The sequence below is a fragment of the Manacus vitellinus genome, unplaced genomic scaffold, assembly GCF_001715985.3.
Source record: "Manacus vitellinus isolate BGI_N305 unplaced genomic scaffold, ASM171598v3 scaffold_71_pilon, whole genome shotgun sequence".
In the NCBI taxonomy this organism is placed as follows: Eukaryota; Metazoa; Chordata; class Aves; order Passeriformes; family Pipridae; genus Manacus; species Manacus vitellinus.
Genome location: NW_021940761.1, coordinates 2,282,398 through 2,303,401, shown reverse-complemented (window position 1 = coordinate 2,303,401; position 21,004 = coordinate 2,282,398). Strand labels below are relative to the sequence as shown.

The window sequence follows — 21,004 nt, the reverse complement described above, 5'->3', positions numbered from 1 at the left end:
CCTGGGATATTGGCACACGTATTCCTCAGTTTGTCACTCTCAGCTGCACTTTTGTTTAATTAGCATTCCCCAAAAGAATTCCAGCCGGTCTAACCCATCCTGTACCATACCAACACTGTAGGAAAATAAAATTGCAGCTTGTTTTAAATGCCTGGAATCTCCTCCCCTGGATGCAGAGCCAAATACTGAGCTTTTCTGCTTTCAAACTGCTCTTCTGGATTGCAGCGTGCTTGATTAAAATCTGCCTACTAGAGATTCACACACCGCAGCATTTTTGCTGCCTGATGGTCCCAAAAGGTCTTTTGAAACAACTGGAAGAAGAGAAATCACTGCTGATAATTAAGGGTACAAAATCATCTCCCCCTCACACCCAGAAATAAAAGAGGAAAAACATGAGACACCCCAAAATATGTAAAGCCACCTTCACACAGGAGACCTAGGGCTACCTGGCAGGGACTGAGGAAAGATCAGGAGAGGCAAGTGAGCCTCTGGAGGGTAGGACAGGCACCAGAACACCTGGAGAAACTGCGTGGGAAGGAAATCAGCTCCCTCCCCTGAGCGCTTCTCTCCAGCAAGGCAACTCAGTAAATACTTGCAAACACTAACAGAGAAACTATTCGTGAGGCAAATATCAACCACGTGGACTTGGTGTCATTTCATTTGAGAAAGCAAATCCCCTCATTCCCCAGACACTTGCTATCTAACACTGGCCTTGCTTTTGCCTTTCAAAGGAGCGTTCACAGCTCCAATTTAGCGTTCTGGGCTAATGAAAGCGTGTCCGGGCCAGCAAAACAGACCAAAACAAATCCTCCAATCCAAGCCCTGTTGTGTAATGAGAAAGTTTAATTAAGGCCACCCATTACAGCTGTAAACGTTCTCTTATATAATAAGGTCTAAATGAAACTGAACCTAATCAAAGTTACAATTCCTTCATTAGCAAATTACAAACAGGCGCGCGCAGCTGACACACCGGCCGTGATTACCGGCACTAATTGCCTCGCCGGCGCGGACCAGCCTGGCCCCGCGTTCAGATGTCCGTCTGCGGCAGCAAATTAGGGCCACATCAGGCTCTTGCTCCATCACAAGGGGCTCTTGTGGAGCGATGTGATTCACCCTGAGCCCGGCAGCACTCGGCCCAATCAAAGCCCGCTACAAAGGCGGCTTTGAAGGCAGCCCAGCCTGGAAACGCGCTCCATATGCAGGCCGGCAGACTGCACTTCATTAGGCCTGTTGTCACATTTTTCCCCCTTCTTATTCTAATGATCCTATTTTAATACACACAGGAACCTCTCCTAATTGATGTCAAGTGAGTGACTTCCACATTCATCACCGGAGCACATCAAAGGGTGCCGGGCGCGCGGCCCCCGCCGCCGGAGCGTGTGAGACCCGAGGTGTGGCTCCCAACTCTGGGAAGCGGCACAAAAAAACCCGAGTGTTTCGGCATTACCTGTTTAATTGGGATTGCGCGGCCGCTTCCAATGCTGTCTGTTCTGCTCTCCAGGACCTTCTTCTCTTTGTCTGGGTCACTCCCTTTCCGAGACTGCAGAGCAAAAAGAAAGTTTGTGCTCCATTAAATGCAGCAGGTTCACACGGAGGATGCTTTTTTTTTCCTTTTTTTTCCAAGCATTTAAAATATAATTTCACACATAAATATAGACTCGAAAGCCGTCAGATGAATCTACACAAATACGAGACCATCCTAAAATCTGAATAAATAAGATACCACCCATAAATTTCAACCATCCACTAGTTTGAGATGTATTCGGGTTTAAAGAGTTACACTTTCAGTGTCTGAAGACCCAGTAGATCAGAGGACACGTTTCTGAAGTTTCCAACAGTAGCTCCGATGAGGAATGAAAGTTCCAGCTCCTCATTAAAAAAGTTGAATCTATCCATGCATACATTTAACTCACACCTGTGTGGTTCTTAGAAACGTTATCAACTATTTAGAAATACAATTTTACAATGCCAGTTTTGATCACACTGACTTTAACTTATTAGTTCTTTCTGCTTTGGGATGGTTAGAAAGTTGGAACTGCAAGAAAAGGTGGGGATTGATGCTGGAAAAAGTTATTTGAACACAACGTGGGAAAAAAATCAGCATGAGGTGAATTTAATCAATGTTTAAACTGGAATTGCTTTCTCTTGGCATTCCATAAGGCTGGAGCTGCTGCAGGAGTAGGGTCACAGTGCTCACCCTCCGACTTTATCGAGTTGTATGGGATTTTAAGCAGATATTCAGATTGCAGCCTGTTATTGCCAAAGAACACACGGACGTAATGATTTTGACAGATTTATTTTATTACAAAAAGAAGACCTGAGAGTCATCCTCCTTAATAACTGAACTGACAAGTGACAACTTCACTCCATTACTTTCCAATAGGAACATTACTCACACAATATCGAAAATGAGAAAACATTTTCATGTGCTTTTCAACTCGGGAGATGATACATGAAAGGAGCCCATTTGTGATGTCCAGTGCCACAATGGGGAGTTAATGAAAACCAGGGCGATGCTTCTCATTTTCAGCGGAAAGAGATGTCTGAAACACTGAAATCGGGAGGACAATGAGGACGGTGCGTCGCTAATACCCATTTTCCATATTCCACGGAGAAGTGGAAGGAAGAACAAACCCCCGGAGCAGCTGCCTTTGGGCAGGAGAGGAGGGAAGGGGAGGGGGAACCCACGGAGCAAGACTTCAAGTAGCAGCATTCTAAGAACACATTTACCCAGCGGGGATCCCGTGCTGCCTTCCCCGCTCCGCCGGGAACGGGCTCCTCTCACCAGTTACTATGGATCGGGGCAATGGAATGACGTGCCGGGGAATTAAACAAAGAATAAATGAAAGAAAGCAAAACAAGTGGGAGGGATGAAATCCAATGTGCAGGATAACTATTGTTCCCCGTCCTTCAAGACAGATTTCTGACTCTGAAAGTGCCACTTCCCAAGAATACGAGGCAAAACAAAGCTTCAATGGGGCAAAGAGCCCGTAAGTGACATTGTAAAGAATCTCAGTGAAGGTATCCAAATCCCTGGGAGGGGAGTTGTCAACTTGAATGTTTCTTTTTTATCCCATTTTTTTAAAAAGAAAGGAGCCTGCCTCTGAAATGCAAGCTGAATATCTATGTGCTTGTTTTCACTTTTTGGTTTTAAATCACCCCGTCTTCCCTTCCGTGCAATAACTGCATCTGGAAATAACACACTTGCACATGGAAGGGAAATATCTACGTGTAAAACATTGTCCAATGGCAAAAGTATAGAAACGTAGGGCTTTCTGTTAGGCAAATTCTATTCTAGCTGCTTGTAATCACATTTTCCAGGGGAGAATCTTAGCAGGCTCTGCTCTTTATAAAGACAAATCGCACAGTGAAACAAAGATCTGGCCTGAGCTTTTATGCTTTTGTACCTACGACACACACGATACATCTCACATCCCACAGCATAAAAAAACCAGACTCTACACCACACTGGATCAACACTTGTTAGGGCTTTTTCTGATGGCATATCTACATGTTAAATAGCTCTGTTTAAAACTTCATGCCAGAGAACCAGAAGAAGTCTGGAAAAATTAAAACACCTGCATGAATATCAGTTGACTGATTTCCCCTTTGCACTGGAATTCATACACAGACTTAATCGGTGTAAAACTTGACCCAAGTATGGGCTGTGGAGTGAGATTTAGTTCCAGAGGGATAAAGCGTCTGAGTTTGGGCCCAACCAGACCCAGATCAGCAGTGCAGAGCACCCCAAAAGTAAGAATCCTGACCTCTAATAGCAGACACTGAGACAGAGAGTTTAAGTTTGAAAAAACTCCTGCAATTTTGTAAATATATAAGAGAGGCAATACTGAATATGAGAAGGGAGATGCACCTTACTGTCCCAGAAATTCCCTCACCCCACATAGGATCAGACATACTTACAATCAGTTCCTTACTGAAGTGGACCCCACAGATGCAGTTCAAATCTCCACCTGCCCTACACACTATTATTTAGTGATCCCTGTTATCGCACTGCCCCCAAAAAAGGACATTAACACCTCTGCTAATATTTGATCTGTTTTATCACCTAAGTGAAAAATCAGCTGCTGTAACAATAGCTTTACAACAAACATTAATAATCAAAGCCAAAAACATCAGATGCTGCATTTAACACAACGTGAACGTGCCTTAAAATTCTCAAACACTATTCCAACTCAAAAACTGTCATTAACAGAAATCATATCCGTTTTCTACTTATCACCATTTTCTTCCAACACTAAAAGATCTGTAGGTCACTAAACAGATTACCTGTGCTAGATAACAAGGGGTAACTTGCAATCATTAAACAGAAATACATTTGATTCTGTAAATGATAAAGGCATAAGCAAGTTCAAGGCTGGGAAGAGAAGCACAGCAAGAAATCCAGAGCTAAATATTTTGATTACGCACTCTGTTCATAACTACACAGAAAATACTGGTCATCTATTTATTCAAGTAAATAATCCCAGGTCATCACCTGACTGATAGAGCACAAAACCTGGGTTGCAGCAGGGTGGGTGTTCAGTACTTCAGGACAGAGACTACAGGGCAACTCACTACACAGCCTTCAACACACCCAGATCTAAAAGTCAGAACTAATTCTGAAAAGTCAAATTATCATCATTATTTTTCCATGAGACTTGTTTTTGCTCCAGTTTTCCCCCAGCTATCTGACATTGGGACAACTCTCAACACCCTCCCGTACTAGTAAATTTGGCTCTCACTATGTTATTAATTACCACAGACCAGAGCTTTGGTCTATTTATTCATGGCTGACTTAACATTCTTCTCAAATCTTTTCTATGATTCACTTCCTCAAATCTACGCTTGCTCCAGATTAAAACAGCCCCAAATTCCCCAGTGTCACCTCCACCCCTAGAGCCCTGACAGTGTTTAGTTCATCCTTCAGCCTGGGCCTGCTCGGTGCTGCTTTTGAGGGACGCGGTGGCTCCCAGCCCTGCCCAGAGCTCTGCCTGGGCTGGTTTCTGGGCTCACACTGACACCTAGTGGGGTTGGGAAATCCGGAGTATTCCCAGCGACGGGAAGAATCCACGGCACCGCGCTCAAACACCGGCGTCCACGCTGGGGGCACCTCCTCACACGCCACTCACTTCAGTGCTTTGCACCCAAACACAACCTGTGTGATTTTCTCTCCTTTGTGGGAGCCGAGGATCCCATTTCACATCCAAATGGCCCTGCTGGGATGGACACAGGATCCCAGGGGCTCTGTGCTGTCACTCTGTGCTCCGAAACGGCACCGAAACTTTCTACGCCATAAAGGCCAAGAGCTCAGGTTTTGTTTAGAGTGTGAGGAAATGGTTTTATCCTTTTTGTATGTGGGAAGTGAACATGGCAGCACCTCTGGAATAAAATACATCAACTCTTTGTGATGACAGCGAGGCTGTGCCTTTCTAAGCTCAACTAATGTGCACCTTCAATCACCAAGGGACTTGGTCGTGAGCCCCCAGGGACTGTGAGTTTGCCATAAAGCATGTTAATTGTCAAAGAACTGCTTACAAACCACAATTACACACTCAACACCATCCCAGAGCTTTCAGCAAGACTGCTAAACTAAGGGAACCATCATTCAAGGCTTCATTATCACTTCCCAAACTACTTCTGCATAACAAAGATCTCTCATATTGCACCAGACATTTCTATCCCGTACTTTTTTTTTGCCTCTCAGTGAAGCAAAAACCAGGTAGTTTGGGAAGAAAAAAACCCCAAGATATTTTACTCTCCACCATCTCTTTTTAACTCTAGAAAAGAAAAGTGGGTTGATTCTGTGTAGTAGTAAAAGTAGCATGGGGTAGTTATAGAATGGTTTGGGTTGGAAGGACCTTAAAGCTCATGCAGTCCCACCCCCTGCCATGGGCAGGGACACCTTCCACCAGCCCAGGGTGCTCCAAGCCCCGTCCAACCTGGTCTTGGTCACTTCCAGGGATCCAGAGGCAGCCACAGCTTCTCTGGGCAACCTGTGCCAGGGCCTCCCCACCCTCCCAGGGAAGGAATTCCTTCCCAATATCCCATCTAACCCTGCCCTCTGGCACTGGGAAGCCATTCCCCTTTGTCCTGACCCTCCACTCCAGGCCCTTGCCCAAAGTCCCTCTCCAGCTCTCCTGAAGCCCCTTTAGGCACTTGAAGGGGGTCTAAGGTCTCCCTGGAGCCTTCCCTTGTCCAGGTTGAGCTCTCCCAGTCTGTGTTCCCAGGGAAGGCCCTCCTGTGTACTCCCTGTACTGAATTCCCATTCAAGCCTCAAACAGACCCACCCAACGTTCACCACAGAACGGTTTCGTTTCCAAGCCCACAGATCCATCTCAACACTCCTGTGTGGGTTAGACCAGCCCAGCTCCAGAGGGCTGAAGCTCAGGTCACCTCCACAGCAGCACGTACAGCTCAGCACCAGTCCCTCCCTTGGCTCACTCACCGTGAAGAGGTTGGATCGGCGCTTGGACTGTTTACGGACAGGAGTTGGAGTGTTGGCAGTGGGAGGAACATCAATCCGCAGCTCCTTCTGGCTGGTGCTTGGAGTTGATGGGACAGAGGAGGAATAATCACTTAAACTCCCTCCTCCATTACTGGTCTGCAAGGATTAAAGTGAGTTTTAAACAGTGATACACTGCTTTCAAGCGATTACAATCCACAGCCGTATCTTATTTACTCCTGATTTATGCAAGAGCAGCCGGGGCTCAGGAACACGGGGCTGCCCTACTGCCACTGTTCCACACATTCCCAGACACATTTGTATGCCAAGCCTTTACATATTTTCCCTGCCATTACTTTTTGAACACTTAGATAGCTCTGTTTACACAGCAGGTACATTTTCATTCTACACAGTGTAATCTTCACTGGGTGCCACCAGTTTCATTTGTTTTCTAGTGTACGAGTAAGCAAAACCTTGGGGAACATCTTGAAAATCTGGTTTTCTACTTCAAAATTACTACTCTGACTCTAACCCAAGAGAAAATACCCAGTGCCACGGAGCTGCATAACAAGTTAGTCCTAGCCTGGAGACATCAGATTACTGAGAGCTCATCAAGAAAATGAAAATACTTCAGCACTGTAAAATGGCTACTATGGGGTCAGATAGATCCCAACATGTGTAAGGAATCACAGAATCTCCTGAGCTGGAAGGGACCCACAAGGATCATTGAGTCCAGCTCCACAGGATTTGCTGAGGTCACTGGTCAAGAGACACAAAATTTTAGAAGGACCATATTCCAATTTATTCAAAGTAGCAGGAAATGCAATGTTACATCTTGGTCCTGAAAGAAATAAAGCATTGAGCCTATAAAACAATTAATGAATTGAGGTAAGAAATTACTAAAAGCAGGATGGTGAGGAAACTGGATAGAATGGAAAGGACCAAAAGGTGATTAAGAACAAAGTCTTAAGTTAAAAAAAGATTATTACACATAACATGAGTACTAAAAATGGAAGTAGTCAGGAAAGACAAAAGGGTCAATTTTTCCCTATCAGATCCAATTACACCCATTGAGGACATACTGTATGTGCTGAGGGAGGAATGGGGCAGGTCAAGGAGGGAAAATTCTGCCCAGTGGAGGAGTAGCAGTGGATGAAGGGGCTGGACAACGTGTAACATGCAAATTTTGGGGGAAATAAAGGTCTGGGATGCACACGAGACACAGAAAGAACATTTGTAAAGCAGCCAAGTTTCCTAGAGGAATGAAAAAAGATAGTGTGGGAGTATTTCCAGAATGGCTGAGGAGAAGGATGCCTGATGGGACTTCTCCTACACTCCCTGGGGGTCAGCATATGGATCAGGATCAGAATTCCAAGCAGTCAAGACAGTACCTCTGAAGGAGAACCATGTAGGAAACAATCCCTTATACCACCCAGTTGAAGTATCTTCTCATGTTTCAGATCCTCTTCTGATTTTTCCAGCTTTCCAAATTGCCCTTTTTAAATTCAAGAAGTAAAGGATAAGGAGGAAGAGGCATGAGACAATCAGGTCGTGTTTGGGCTGAAGGGCCAACCAGAGCAGATGGAAATGCCTTCCCTTGTTCTCAAACCAGTGGACATGAGGAGGGTGATACAGAAGCCTTGTGTTTTTTAACTAAAATCACCAGATTTCTACTCAAAGTGCCTATTTCCCTGGTAGCGAAAATGAGGGATTCTTGAAAATTTTACCTTCTTAATCCTTCATCAATTTACAGTGTCATTTTATACTTTTTGGAGCTGTCCCCTGGATTTATTATGATTTATTTTCCAAGAGTGAGTAACTCCCAAAGGAAAACACCTACATGTTGGGCATTCTAGGCCCCAAAGACACACATTCCTCTACAGACAGGTTCTATAAAAGAAGCCCTGCAGGAAATGTTTCTTTTGACCCAAACCAACCTTGCTTGATTTCCAGCTTTGTAAATAAAGTTCTGAGCTGATTTCAAAATAAGTCACTGGCTGGAACAATGAAAAACACAAACAAAGACATGGAAATCATATTTATAGAACCACAGGATGGTGTGGATTGGAAGGGACCTTAAAGCCCATCCAGGTCCACCCCCTGCCATGGGCAGGGACACCTTCCACCAGCCCAGGTAGCTCCAAGCCCCGTCCAACCTGGCCTTGGACACTTCCAGGGATGGGGTAGCCACAGCTTCTCTGGGCAACCTGTGCCAGGGCCTCCCCACCCTCACAGGGAACAATCTGAAATGCTTGTTTTAAATAAATATTAGATTACTTAAAAATAACCTTGTAAATCCAAAAGGATTGTGATGTATATGGCAATGTTATTAAACATATTAACATTCTTCCTCCAGTTTTCATTTTGCAACTCCATGAAAAGGCAGAAGGAACAGCTACTTAAGCAATGTAGTCTCTTCTCAAGTGCCCAAAACACTGCAACAGAACATTTCATCCCAAATGGCCCCTGCTATAAATAAGATAATTGTTCCCTACTATTTAGTGCTTATCCATAATCAGGTCTCATGTACAATAAAACAATGGATGATCAAGCTGACTGCACTTGGCTTTTAGTAGTTTCATTTACATATTTAGACAATCATATTGAAGTAAAAACTGGATGGAGGTACAGTGCAAGCATAAATGATGCATCTCTACAGGTTTGCAACAGGTAGTAGGGAGCGAGGTTGCGTGCAAGCAACAGCTGAGGTGCAGCTTAGTACAGTGGACATTAAGCTCCACACCCTTCTCAGGAATAATGCAAATCTCCTGGGAGAGTGACAAGATAAATTCAAACCTCTTGGGAGAGAGAAACACAATTCTGACACTGCAGTCCACATGTATGAACACTGAGGGGCTGGAGCGTGTCCAGAAGAGGGAACAGAGCTGGGGAAGGGGCTGGAGCAGCAGGAGCAGCTGAGGGAGCTGGGGGGGCTCAGCCTGGAGAAAAGGAGGCTCAGAGGGGACCTTCTGGCTCTGCAACCCCCTGACAGGAGGGGGAGCTGGGGGGGTCGGGCTCTGCTCCCAGGGAACAAGGGACAGGAGGAGAGGGAACGGCCTCCAGCTGTGCCAGGGAGGATATCAGGTTGGATATTGGGAAAATTTCTTCACCAAAAGGGTGGTCAGGCCCTGGCACCTACAGGGGTGTTTAAAAGCCACATGGATGAGGCACCTGGGGACATGGGGCAGTGGTGGCCTTGGCAGTGCTGGGTTAACATCTGGACTCCACGATCTCAGAGGGCTTTTCCAACCCTAATGGCTCTGTAACAATTTTGCAGGTGACTTTAGCACTCAGCACTGAGGGAACACTGTGCAGCCCAGGGCACAGGTGGTGCAATGTTTAAGGTCCCTCTGTCACAGTGGAACACACATAGTGCAGGCAGATGTGGAAACATGGGGCCATTTCAACCTCCTCTCACAGCAGAACATAAACAGCTGAACTCCAGGAAAGCCAGCAAGTGTGAAAATGCATGCAGACTGCAGATTTCAAGGAATTACTTCTACTGGTAAATAATCCTACCATTTTTACCTTCAAAACCATAGTTCTCAAGTAAGCTCACACTGCTGGGGATTCCTTGCTGGAGTGTCCACACATCAGTGTCTGGAGAGGGGCCTGGAATCTTTCACACTAACAGCAACTAGAGGTGCTGTGCCAAGGGATTTTCCACATGTTTTTAAAACAGCGTGAACTCCAAAGCCAGGCCCAGCTCCAGGTAACCACTCAACACATTATCCAGGGCCCCTGACACAGAAGGCTCTGAGGCCCAAAGGTGGGGCCCACCTGGGCAGCCTCGTGGTTCTTGGAACCAGATGATCTCCACTTTCAGGGGCTGGGCAGAGCAAAGAGCCCCTGGGAACTGTTGGATATTGACACTACTCTTTTTTAAGTTAATATCTTAAAAATGCCTTCCTGATACGTCAGGTGTGAAGGAGAACTCTTCCAGTCTAGGGGTGAGTCTAAGGAAAAGGAATGCCTGTGGGGATTTGTGATGGCAAAGGTACTCTGCTGCTCTGAAATAAGGTGTAGCACAGCCTACAAGCACACCATGTCCAGACAAACTGGCAAGAGGTAGCAGGTGGGGGGAATGACGGGTGGGGTAGAGATGTGAAGCACACAGATACACATGGGACTGGTTTGTACTCCCTCAGCGTGCAAAAAGTAAATTAAAGACCTAGTCCAAGATGCCCTGAGGCCAGTAAGGGGCCTTCAATCCACTAAACAATACTTCTTCCTCTCCAAACAACTCAGTCTACCTGTTGGAGTGTTCCAAAAGGCCAGCTGGTGAGCTGTGAGTGGAGCACTTACTGCAGCAGAAAGATTCACTGTTTCCCAGCAGAATGTAAAGGAAGGATGCTGCACCATCCTTCTTGTTGACAAGAGTATACAACAGTTCTGTCCACCACGAAAGACAGGACCAAGATCCTTTGCATGCAATCTGTGCTGCCCTGGAAGGCCACAGGTGTGTCTGCAGCAGGTGCACCGAGGTTGTTGACCTTGGGTATCAAGGGTTTCCCAGTAAAACCCTCACCTTGACTGACAGATGTGTGTCAGAAGTCAGGAGGAAAACAAAACAGAATCTACTGCAAAGGCAAGTGGACTGTGCCTTTGGAAGAGGAAGCATCTTATTCTGTGAAACAGGTGTCTGGAAGTACACACAGACATACCTGAGAGCGTTTTCTGGAAGGGGATGTGACTCAGGTGTTCACCACCTTGGACCACTGGACACCAGTACAGAGATGCATCCAAATGTACAAGCAAGTCTTTCACAGAGTCACAGAATGGCTTAGGTTGGAAGGGACCTTAAAGTTCATCTTATTCCACCCCCTGGCATAGGCAGGGACACCTCCCACTATCCCAGGTTGCTCTGAGCCCTGTCCAACCTGGCAAACTACTGGGTGGAGAAGCCCTGGTTGGTATTAAGCCTTCGAACTTCCCCCAAGGTATGCTAAGGACTAGCCTGGGTAAGGTGACATTTGCTATTTCTTTTTTTCCTTTCTCTAAAGCCTCAGCTTTTGACTGTAGAGTCATCTGGAGAGTTTGCAGGAGTTGAATCCCCAGGATGATCCAACCAGAGATGGAACAATGTCTGACTCCATGTGAAGAGCTGTGTGTAAGCACTGTCTGTGAAGGCCCTTGCCCCATGGAGAATGTGAGTGGCAGGGCACTGCAACCGCAACGGGTTTGATCCGTGGAGGAAATCTTCAGAGGAGCATCATTACACCAAAAGAGATGTTCCAAAGGGCAAGACACCAGCCAGTCTTCCAGCCAAGATCAGAGATGGCAAATCTTGCCCCAGATCATCTTAAACTTGGAATTGCAGTTGCAAAGTTCTTTTAAGTCTAGGATAAGGATTCAGCTTCCTTCCCTTAAACAAGGTCATACTACCTTTAAGTGCAGCACAAAGGAGAGAAGACATGAAACAGATTTGTGGCCTCTACTTTTAGGCATGACATCAGTCTCAGAAGACAGACTTCTGTGACTGGTGATGCAATTGCCCTGTTAGATAATTATGACAGCAGCAGAGGCAGTAAAGAACATCATTTCAGTTTTACTGAAACAGAATTTAGGGATCCTTACCACAAGAGCTACCCTGCCTTGGCTCTCCCAGCCCTTATCACTGGCAAAAAGTTTGCTGTGTAGGTGAAGCACTTGTCTAGAATTTGGTATTGACTTTCAAACTGGACTTGGGTAGCAAACTGGTGAGCACTGAATATTTGATGTTCTTCATCCAAAAGGGCTTCATTAACAAGGAAAGCACTCCACAGAGAGGGTGAGTCCCGAGCTGGCCAGAGACAGCGGCTGAGGAAACGTGGCCAAGGTCACATTTGGCAAGAAAGGGGACAATCTGTCCCATATGGGAACTTGTACTTCCCCAGAAGGTGCCAGGGTTCTTCTGAAGAGCCTCAGCACCTGCTTTAGAAAGGGGGGCTGAACTCCAGCATCCTCTTTAGGGTCATCAACAAAAGCCAGCCCCAATCTGAGGTCGGTATCAGGACTCGGCCTGAGGCAGAATAACTCACAGCAAAGAACTCTAGGAACAGACTGGCATCTGCATCTTTTGGGCTACAAATCAACGGCAGAAGTTACTGCTTCTGGCCAAAAAGCAGACGCTCTGTGTGGGAGAAAGGTTCACAGGTAAAACAAAACCTGACGGGGGTGGCTCAAGGCTGCAACATGACCTTAGAAGACATTGGTATCTATTGAGTTTAGACTGAAAACCACCCTAGGAGGGCTGGGGTATCTGGTATCATTCAGTTCATGACCATTCCAGCTGGGGATGTGCACAGAGATTATCACTTGACACTAGAAAACAAAGACACTGAGGAAGAGGAACACAGGGGAAACACAGGGAGTGTGCAACACACGTGGGTAAAAACTGTGCAAGTCAGAAAATATTGGTGTTAACCAATGTATGTTTCTAAAAATACCATCAAGGTATCATCAGAATGTACAACTGTAGCACACACCCCACTGGGATATGCCAGCTCAGCACACAGCTGAGCGAGAGGAACCACCACAACCACAGCACAGCAAATCCTGCGGATTTAACAATGGGTCTGCTCAGACCTGCAGGCTGCTGACATCAGTCTGGACCATCAAAGATGGCTTTAAAGCCAAACCGGTTTGTTTCACTCCTTTGTTTCTTGAAACAACGTCAAGCCGGTTTAAAAAAAAAATATTTAAATATTGCTTCGTACCGTGGATCACTGATAGCATTAAAAAAAAAAAAGGCAGCAAAAAGAGCACTTTAAATGGCATTAAACACATCAGATGAAAAAAGCAACTGCTCAGTTCCTTTTCCAAGCACTTGTGACAGTGTGTACCTGGCTGATGTGCACGGCAGAGACCTGGGCAGAACACACGGAGGAGTGGCTCGGAGAGTTGGGCAGAGATTTGCAGGGTCCGATCGAGAGCTGCTGCTTCTTCTTGGTTGACACGATCTTCTGAGCAACTACAGGGAGACAAAACGCCCAGGCAGGTAAGGACAGTACACGTGGGACACAGGGCATGTGCACAGCACACAAACAGGGGCTTCCACTGCCAAATCCTGCTCCAAAACCTGACTGTCCCTGACCCACGATACCTGGATTGGTGGTGCCACACATCACATCCCAGTCTAATCTTTACTGAAAGAAGCTATGCCATGATTACTAGTTTTAGCTTTTATTCCTTAGCAGCAGCACAGCTGGAAAAATGCCTCATTTGCTCTGCAATTTATTAAGAAATTTTCTTCAGTGTGTGAGGAGAAGCAGCATTTATCAAACAGATACAGGGCTCAGTCATTAACATCTCTATGCATGGCCTAACAGACCCATCATAAAAGAACTGAGCCTCCACCAAAACTAGTGACAATTATTGGCATCTCCTTAAAAAGTCACACAGAAACTTGGTGCAATTAAGCCAAGAGAAGTCAGTCTGTCTTGTTCATAAAGATAATTACGTAAGTTCCAAGATTATTTTTCCTGGCTACATTACAGCATGGGCAGAGAGAGCGTAAGCACAGTTTCTCCTCAAACAAATGCAATTTTAATAACAAACTGGTCCGTGGCTTATGTTTTTCATGTAAATGAATGATGGCATAACCATGATTTAGTGAGAATACATCGAATAAAAAATGGCTCATATATATGAAGAAGCAGCTTCATTAGTTACATCCCACCTCCAATAGACCTCTTATCATCCTGAAAGGATGATATCAATTAATTTATCTTCCCCTGGCATATTGATCATAACCTTCATCAGCTAATCATGTTTAAATTACAGAGGAATATTGTAGCACTCTGTCATTTCAGACCCATTGGGTTATTGATCTGGAGCCCGGGAAGCCATATATTAAAATATTCTGAAACACATTAGTGAATGCAGAGAGCAAACCAAAGGTCAAATTTTAACATATGCACGTGGGTTTGTCTTCATCATATGCGGTAAAGACCTGAATTAAGACCAAAACTGAATTATAAGCCCACATGAATGAAAACTACCTTGTCTGCAGAAGCTCCTGCTCTCACCTGGGAGAGGTAATTAGTCAAGGAAAACATTTACCTCTTCCCTTCCATCTGAATACAGGGGGGTTTGTAGCATCACATAAAACACACAGAACACAGTCTGACCAAATTATCCCTCTGGGAAGTCACAGGGAAAGGAAGCCCAAGACAGTCTGAACTCATTGACCCAAACACAAGTGAAGAACCAGGTTGCTCCAAGCCCCGTCCAACCTGGTCTTGGACACTTCCAGGGATCCAGGGGCAGCCACAGCTTCTCTGAGCAACCTGGGCCAGGGCCAAACCACCCTCCCAGGGAAGGATTCCTTCCCAGTATCCCACCTAACCCTGCCCTCTGGTAGTGGGAAGCCATTCCCCCTCATCCACGTCCCTCTCCAGCTCTCAACTCCTCCTTTATTGCCTGTCACCATCCCTGGAAGCGTTCAAAAAACACGTGGATGTGGCATTTGGGGACATGGTTTAGTGCTGGGCTTGGCAGGGCTGGGTTAATGGTTGAACTCGACCATCTTGGAGGGCTTTTCCAACCGAAATGATTCTGTGATTCTACAATTCATGACCTTGTAACAAATGTCAGTCCAGAGGAGTCACTCAATTAAACCAAATCTTGTTCTATAAAGTGAATAAAAAAATGCAAGAAAGCAGAAATATTTCTGCCCCAGAGCTTTCAGGTTCTGTCTCATCCCAAATCCACTTCTGAATTCAATGTTTCCATTTAACAGTTGCTAAAAGATGTTTCTAAAACTGACTTAATCTATGGCAGATAGCAAAAATAATCAAGATAGTGGCAAGCATTTCAACTATTTTTAAAAATCAATTGAATCCTCTGTACTTTTACATATAATTAAGCTATCAATTTGAGGTAGATTTTTATAGTAATACATCTTTCTGTAATACAAAAAGCCAAACACAATTTACATGCAAAGTCAAGGACTCTTTACAAATAAAGAGGGATATGCCACAGGTTTGTAAACAAGGAGAATTGATATTTTGCAAATATCTGGGCTTTGGGGAAGTCTGACGCTTATTTCTCATACATTGAAATTGAATTCCACAAACCAGATCGACTAGGAGCTGCATTTTGCTTTAAGGCTTTGGTAATTAAAAGCATGTGAAATTCCTGGTCTGCAAGATGAACAAGATGTCCAGGTTGGGAGAGAAAGCCCTTGGCTTGAATGGTTCTTCTTCCACGCCTGACCCAGTGCACCAAACCAAAATTAACCTTCCCGCTCCCTGCCACTTTCATCCCGGTCTGTCGGTCAAACCACTCAAACCAAGCATCCCTCACTCCCCTAATCCCTGCTGGAGGGTTTGCTGGGAGAGCTGTTCCACTGAGCAGGAGAGCCCGGGGTTCTGGCACCCCTGGAGCTCCACAGCAACCCTGCCACGCTCCAGCTCAGCATCCAAACCACCCCCGGCCCCAGCTGCCCGTGGAAAAAGGGACAAGAAAGGCAGAGCCTGGGGGGAAAATCCTCCCTGCGAGGAGTTCAAGCCACAGGGAAGGGCTGTCTCATCTGGCCCTCACAGGAGATGAGCTGAGGGAGACCTCACCTAGGCTGAGACCTGATCTCTCCCTGGTTTTCAGATGGATCCCGGCAAACATCCAGAGGGATCAACAACATGGTCACTTTTCTTTCCCAAAGGGCAGTGAACAGAGTTATTCCTGTGCTCCTCACACTGTTATTTTTGACCAAGGAACACTTGAAACATTAAAAGGTATACAATATCCATAACATCTGGACATATTTCTTCACTCAGTTATCAGTTGTTACATATTTAGGAGATGCAAACACTCTTCTCCAATTACCACTAATTTAAATCAAAACTGGTTTCTCACAAAAACATGTGTAAGACCATTTATCTCCACTGCATGTCCAAGTATGAGTAAACACTGGGTTCAGTTAAAACCTTCCACTTTTGCAAACGATGGGAATGCAGTGAATTTTCCTTCATTACTGACAGACAGAAAGTAGTTTTCAGCTGAAGCTGGAATGCTCATGGCTGACCAGAAAACAGTAGAAGGGATAAACACTCATGAACAACTGTTTTAACTACTGGGGGAAAAAAAACCAAACCAAAACTGGAAGTTACACAAAGATCAGTTTTCGCCTTAAACAACTCTCCCCCCTACTCACAGATCACTCTGACTGACAAACAGCATTTTATTACCTGGAAAGTCTCTGTTCAACTCATACCACCCATGTAAAAGGTGAAAAGTGAGTTTTAAATGACCCCCAGATTCTCTTGCAAATACCGAGAGCCAGATCTCTGAAAATCAAGGCTGGCTTTTTGAAACTCCACAGTAAATTTGAATTCTTTTTGCAAACTTGTGGCATCTCCAAGTTCACAATGGTTCGGATCAGATGCTTTTACAGCCCACCAAGAGCTCTTTGCCTACAAGCCCACGGAGTATTAACCTCAGTGCAACCCAGTAACCCCAACAGAACCTGGCAGGGAGGAGGAGAGGGAAAGGGGAAGAGGTTAAGATATATGTCAGCTTACACTTCTACAGCAGCTGCATTTCAGCTGAACATCCCACATTTACAGTACGGGTAAGTGTTCAATACAAACAAATTTATTCCACAATTACACATGACAGACAAAGCAGTAACAACCCCCAGACCAAGCACTAACCACAGATGCTTCCAAAAAGGAAACATTCATGGCAGAAGCCACTATTAAGACCGTTGTGCCCGGTATTTTAAATTCCATTCGTTTTTCAGGCTAAACAACTTCTATACTTCTGTGCTGAAAAGGAGAGCTGGGTATCCCATGTGCCAGGTGTAAGAGAGAAATGAGTGTTGGGCACTTCCAGTGCTGGGCTTTGGGTATAGCAATTTATCCAGTGAATTTCTGGCTAATTCAGCCAGGAATGTCTTAAGCTACTTTTCCCTGCAGAAACAACGTGATGTAAACCCACAGTTGGGGAGGTGAGTTACTGCTCTCCCTGGACACCAACACACTCCATACCCCAAAACACCCTGTGGTGGAACCTGTCGGGATAAACCTCTGTTCCACTTCACAGCACAAGCAAGAAGGGTGGGCAAACAAGAGTGTGCAGGTACTTCCCTGTGACCCTGCACAGCACCACGAGTCTGACTGTCTGACAAAAACAACAGAGCTGCAGGGCAAGGCACCAAAAGCATCAGGAAGGTTCACAGGACAAAGTCAAAAAATCAAAAGTAGTTGTGAATGAATGCTATGTGCTGAGAGAGGAGACTCCAATTAAAGCACTGTCCTCCTTGTGGCATCTGTTGTAATAGAAAGCTACGAGTAGACAAAAGTTTATTTGATATTAATCCAGTGAGAGCTTCATAGTTGCTCCCAAAATTGGAAGTCAGATTTTAACACAGGAGCCAATTCCTACCTGAATTCCCTTAATCTCATATTAAAATACATTTATCTTCATGGATGTCTCCATTGCTCTGTAGGGCTGGTAATCTGCTGGAAATGAAGTGATTGTGGGATTGCTCCTATTACTGAGGGACTTCATTGCCGACTGTAATGAACAGGCCCCCTCAGGATGGGACAGAGTCGAGCCTACTCGTGCTAATTTTGGGATGTAAAAACTGCCAGGACTCCCAGGTATACAGCTAAACCCAATTTCCAACCCCTCAGGTAGAGATTATTTCCAAGAACTATTAGGCCACTTCACAATACAAGTAAAGAAGAAATATATGAAGGAACACATGAATTTTATACCAAAAAATACTGTTTCACGATCACCACTGTTCACAATCAACTTCAGCTACAATGGGCTAGTTCAGTGTTCATGTTTCTAGAAGACTTGAATACAATTCTTCTCAAAAATAATTTTAAAACTACACCTAACTGCTATTTTGGGGGGAGGGGGTGTGATCCTTCACAAAATACACATTTCAGCTCTGGCTCTGTGAAGTAACTTTTCTTGTTTTATCAGAAATGAAAATACAGCTATAAATAAGACCCAGTATTAAATATCTTTAATCAATGCCAACATATATTTTTCCCTCCACAGGTAACTATGATTAACACTGCACATCACTTACTCCTAACTGATGCAAATCACTGTCTTCCAAGACTAGGTAAGCAAATATGCCAATAAATCCACTGGAAAGCATCTGAAGAAATTTAAAAAAACCAAACCTATGTTTTCTTCACTACTTGAACTGTGTTGCAAGTACAAGAATATGGCTCAAGGATTTACAAGGCAAACACTGGCTGACACATAGGAAAAGACTTCTGCACGTGGATTTACCTCACCAGTACATCATGAAATTCTCATGATCTTTCCATTAGGATGGAATCAAGTCATAAATCCTGTTATATCCCACGCAAAGGTATGATTTTAAATACAAAGGAAAAGAAAAAGATGAAAAAAAAGAGGAAAAAGAAAATCAAATTGAAAAGATTCCAATGCAATGATTGTCTTTTATAAAATGACCCTAAAGGAAACAACTGGGTTTTTAACCATCCTTTAAGAATAAAATTCTTCAGGATAATGTCATTGTATGTATTGAATTCTATGTCAAAACACAGAATCATTTATTAACCGGCTCAAAACACAGATTTAAATAACATAAAATGATACAATGCTTAAGGATTTCACCACCTTGGCAAGTAATTTCACACTCAACACTCTGGAGTAGCTTCATGGAAAGCCTATTTTTGGTGCACGCTATCACACTACTGCTTTTATAAAGAACATCTCTGCTTTCTAAAGATTCAGGCACATCCAGTGAGCATGGAGACAAGGACACAAAATGACAGAGAACTGCTGATTATATCACTGCATCTCAGGTTTATCCATCCTTCTAGAAAGAAATAAAACTTATGCACATTTACTGAATCTAATTCAACTTAACTCGTGCCTCATTCACATGGTTCTTATAACTCTCCTGGAAGAAAAAGTCCACTAAAAATCCAGAATAATCAATGATCAAAAAAACCCCAAAACAACTCTACCAAAATTACTTAAAATTGTTATCTAATAACTCAAAGTCTCTGAAGCCAGAAGGGCAACTGCACCTCGAGATCACCCAAGCAGAGCCAGTCCCAAAACGAGGGCCCTGTGCCCAGCGTGGCAGAATGAAAACAGAACCTTGAAAACAGTAATTATACATGTAAGTACTGCAGCAGCCCTGAAACACCAGCCAAACTTGCCTTACTTACAAACAAGCTGGTTTTGGGGCAGGATTTGGCACCCCTTTCACAGAGGATGGAAAGCACAGTGTAGAGTCAGTGGTCACCACGCTGTTCCAAATCCATTTTCAGCCAGTTGTATCTATTTGAAATAATCCATGGATTAATTTAACTCTCCTGTTAAAAACTTGGTTCTCTTCTCTTCCCATGTTTTTAACACCAAACTTCACACAGGTAGAGTTGCTGTAATGCTTGTATTTAATCAACCCCTAAACTGTTATTTTCTTCCCGTTTTCCAACCATCACACTGTCCCTGTCAGTGTGTGACTCAAGCATTGCTCCAAATATTGCTCCAAACTGTAGATTCACGTGTAGAGGGGCTATCCATGCTTTCATTAGAAAACTTCTGGGCATATCAGAGGACCAGAGAAACCCCTGACAGCTCTGTCCCTTTTAACCTGACTCCTGGAATACCTCAAAAAAACATTATATTCACTATAGAATTTGAACAAATATCACTTTCCTGACTTGAAATATGGATATTATTCCCCAAGATGTAAATATTCTCCACCGAAAAAAAAAAAAAAAGAGAAACCAGGTTTACTACAGCAACATCCAAAAGGTGCACAAGTACATCACTGCTTCTGAAGCACAACTTAGATACACTGTTCACCATCAAAGTCAAGATATAGAATGTTCTGGTAGTTTAAGGAAAGACAAACCACCAAGGATCTAAATGAGATTAAATCAATCACCTGAACCCATGAGCTCGTTGTCCACTGAGCCATCAAAATCCACCTCTCAGACACACAAATACCTGTTAGAAAAAGTTAAGCTTTGTGTTACCAAGAGCTCTGCTTCACTTGCAGGTGGAATAAACCCCACTCCAAAAACACACTCCACAATCCAAGAGCAGACAGGAAGCCATCTCCTCCGTCACTAAAGGCCAAATCCTTCGGTTTTGAGGGTTTCTGCACATCCAGCTGTCACAAAAGCAGTTCCCTGTCGGAGCAGGAGCATCATACAGCATTTCCCATAAATCTCCCAAAACACATAAGCCCCCCCTTTGCACTTTAATCATTTGCTAACAGTTACAATAAGATTGTATTAAAAATTTAAACTGCCCTACTTAATGCAATTTACCTTCAAAGGTCCATTTCCAGAGAATGAAGTCAAATGATATAAATGTCGAACACTTGATCAGATTTATTGCGCCCAAGAATATTTCTCTTGATACAGATCTGACGAGTGAAGGCTAATGGCTTTAGTTTTATTACTTTTTAAGCACTTAATGGGAAAATTTAGACATTTTCACAAGACTGAGCTTCAGCCAGAATGGTGCATTTACAGAGTGGCAGCAGAGGAGGAAGCTGTGCGCTCTCCGTGGGGATGACCAGTTCAACGGTGTCGTTAGCGCAGAGATTAATGGCAAGGATCGATC

General features: G+C 44.3%; 1 protein-coding gene across 4 annotated transcripts in view; it reads right to left on the bottom strand.

Moving 5' to 3' along the window:
* AGAP1 (ArfGAP with GTPase domain, ankyrin repeat and PH domain 1) overlaps positions 1 to 21,004 on the bottom strand; it is a 280,544-nt gene that overhangs the window by 152,450 nt on the left and 107,090 nt on the right. For all 4 annotated transcript variants that reach the window (XM_018084483.3, XM_029964414.1, XM_029964416.1 and 1 more), the window contains 3 exons: positions 13,267 to 13,394; positions 6,446 to 6,601; positions 1,448 to 1,540 (listed from right to left, as the gene is read on the bottom strand). In XM_018084483.3, coding sequence (XP_017939972.1) covers positions 1,448 to 1,540; positions 6,446 to 6,601; positions 13,267 to 13,394 — 377 coding nt within the window. The remainder of the gene's footprint in view (positions 1 to 1,447; positions 1,541 to 6,445; positions 6,602 to 13,266; positions 13,395 to 21,004) is intronic.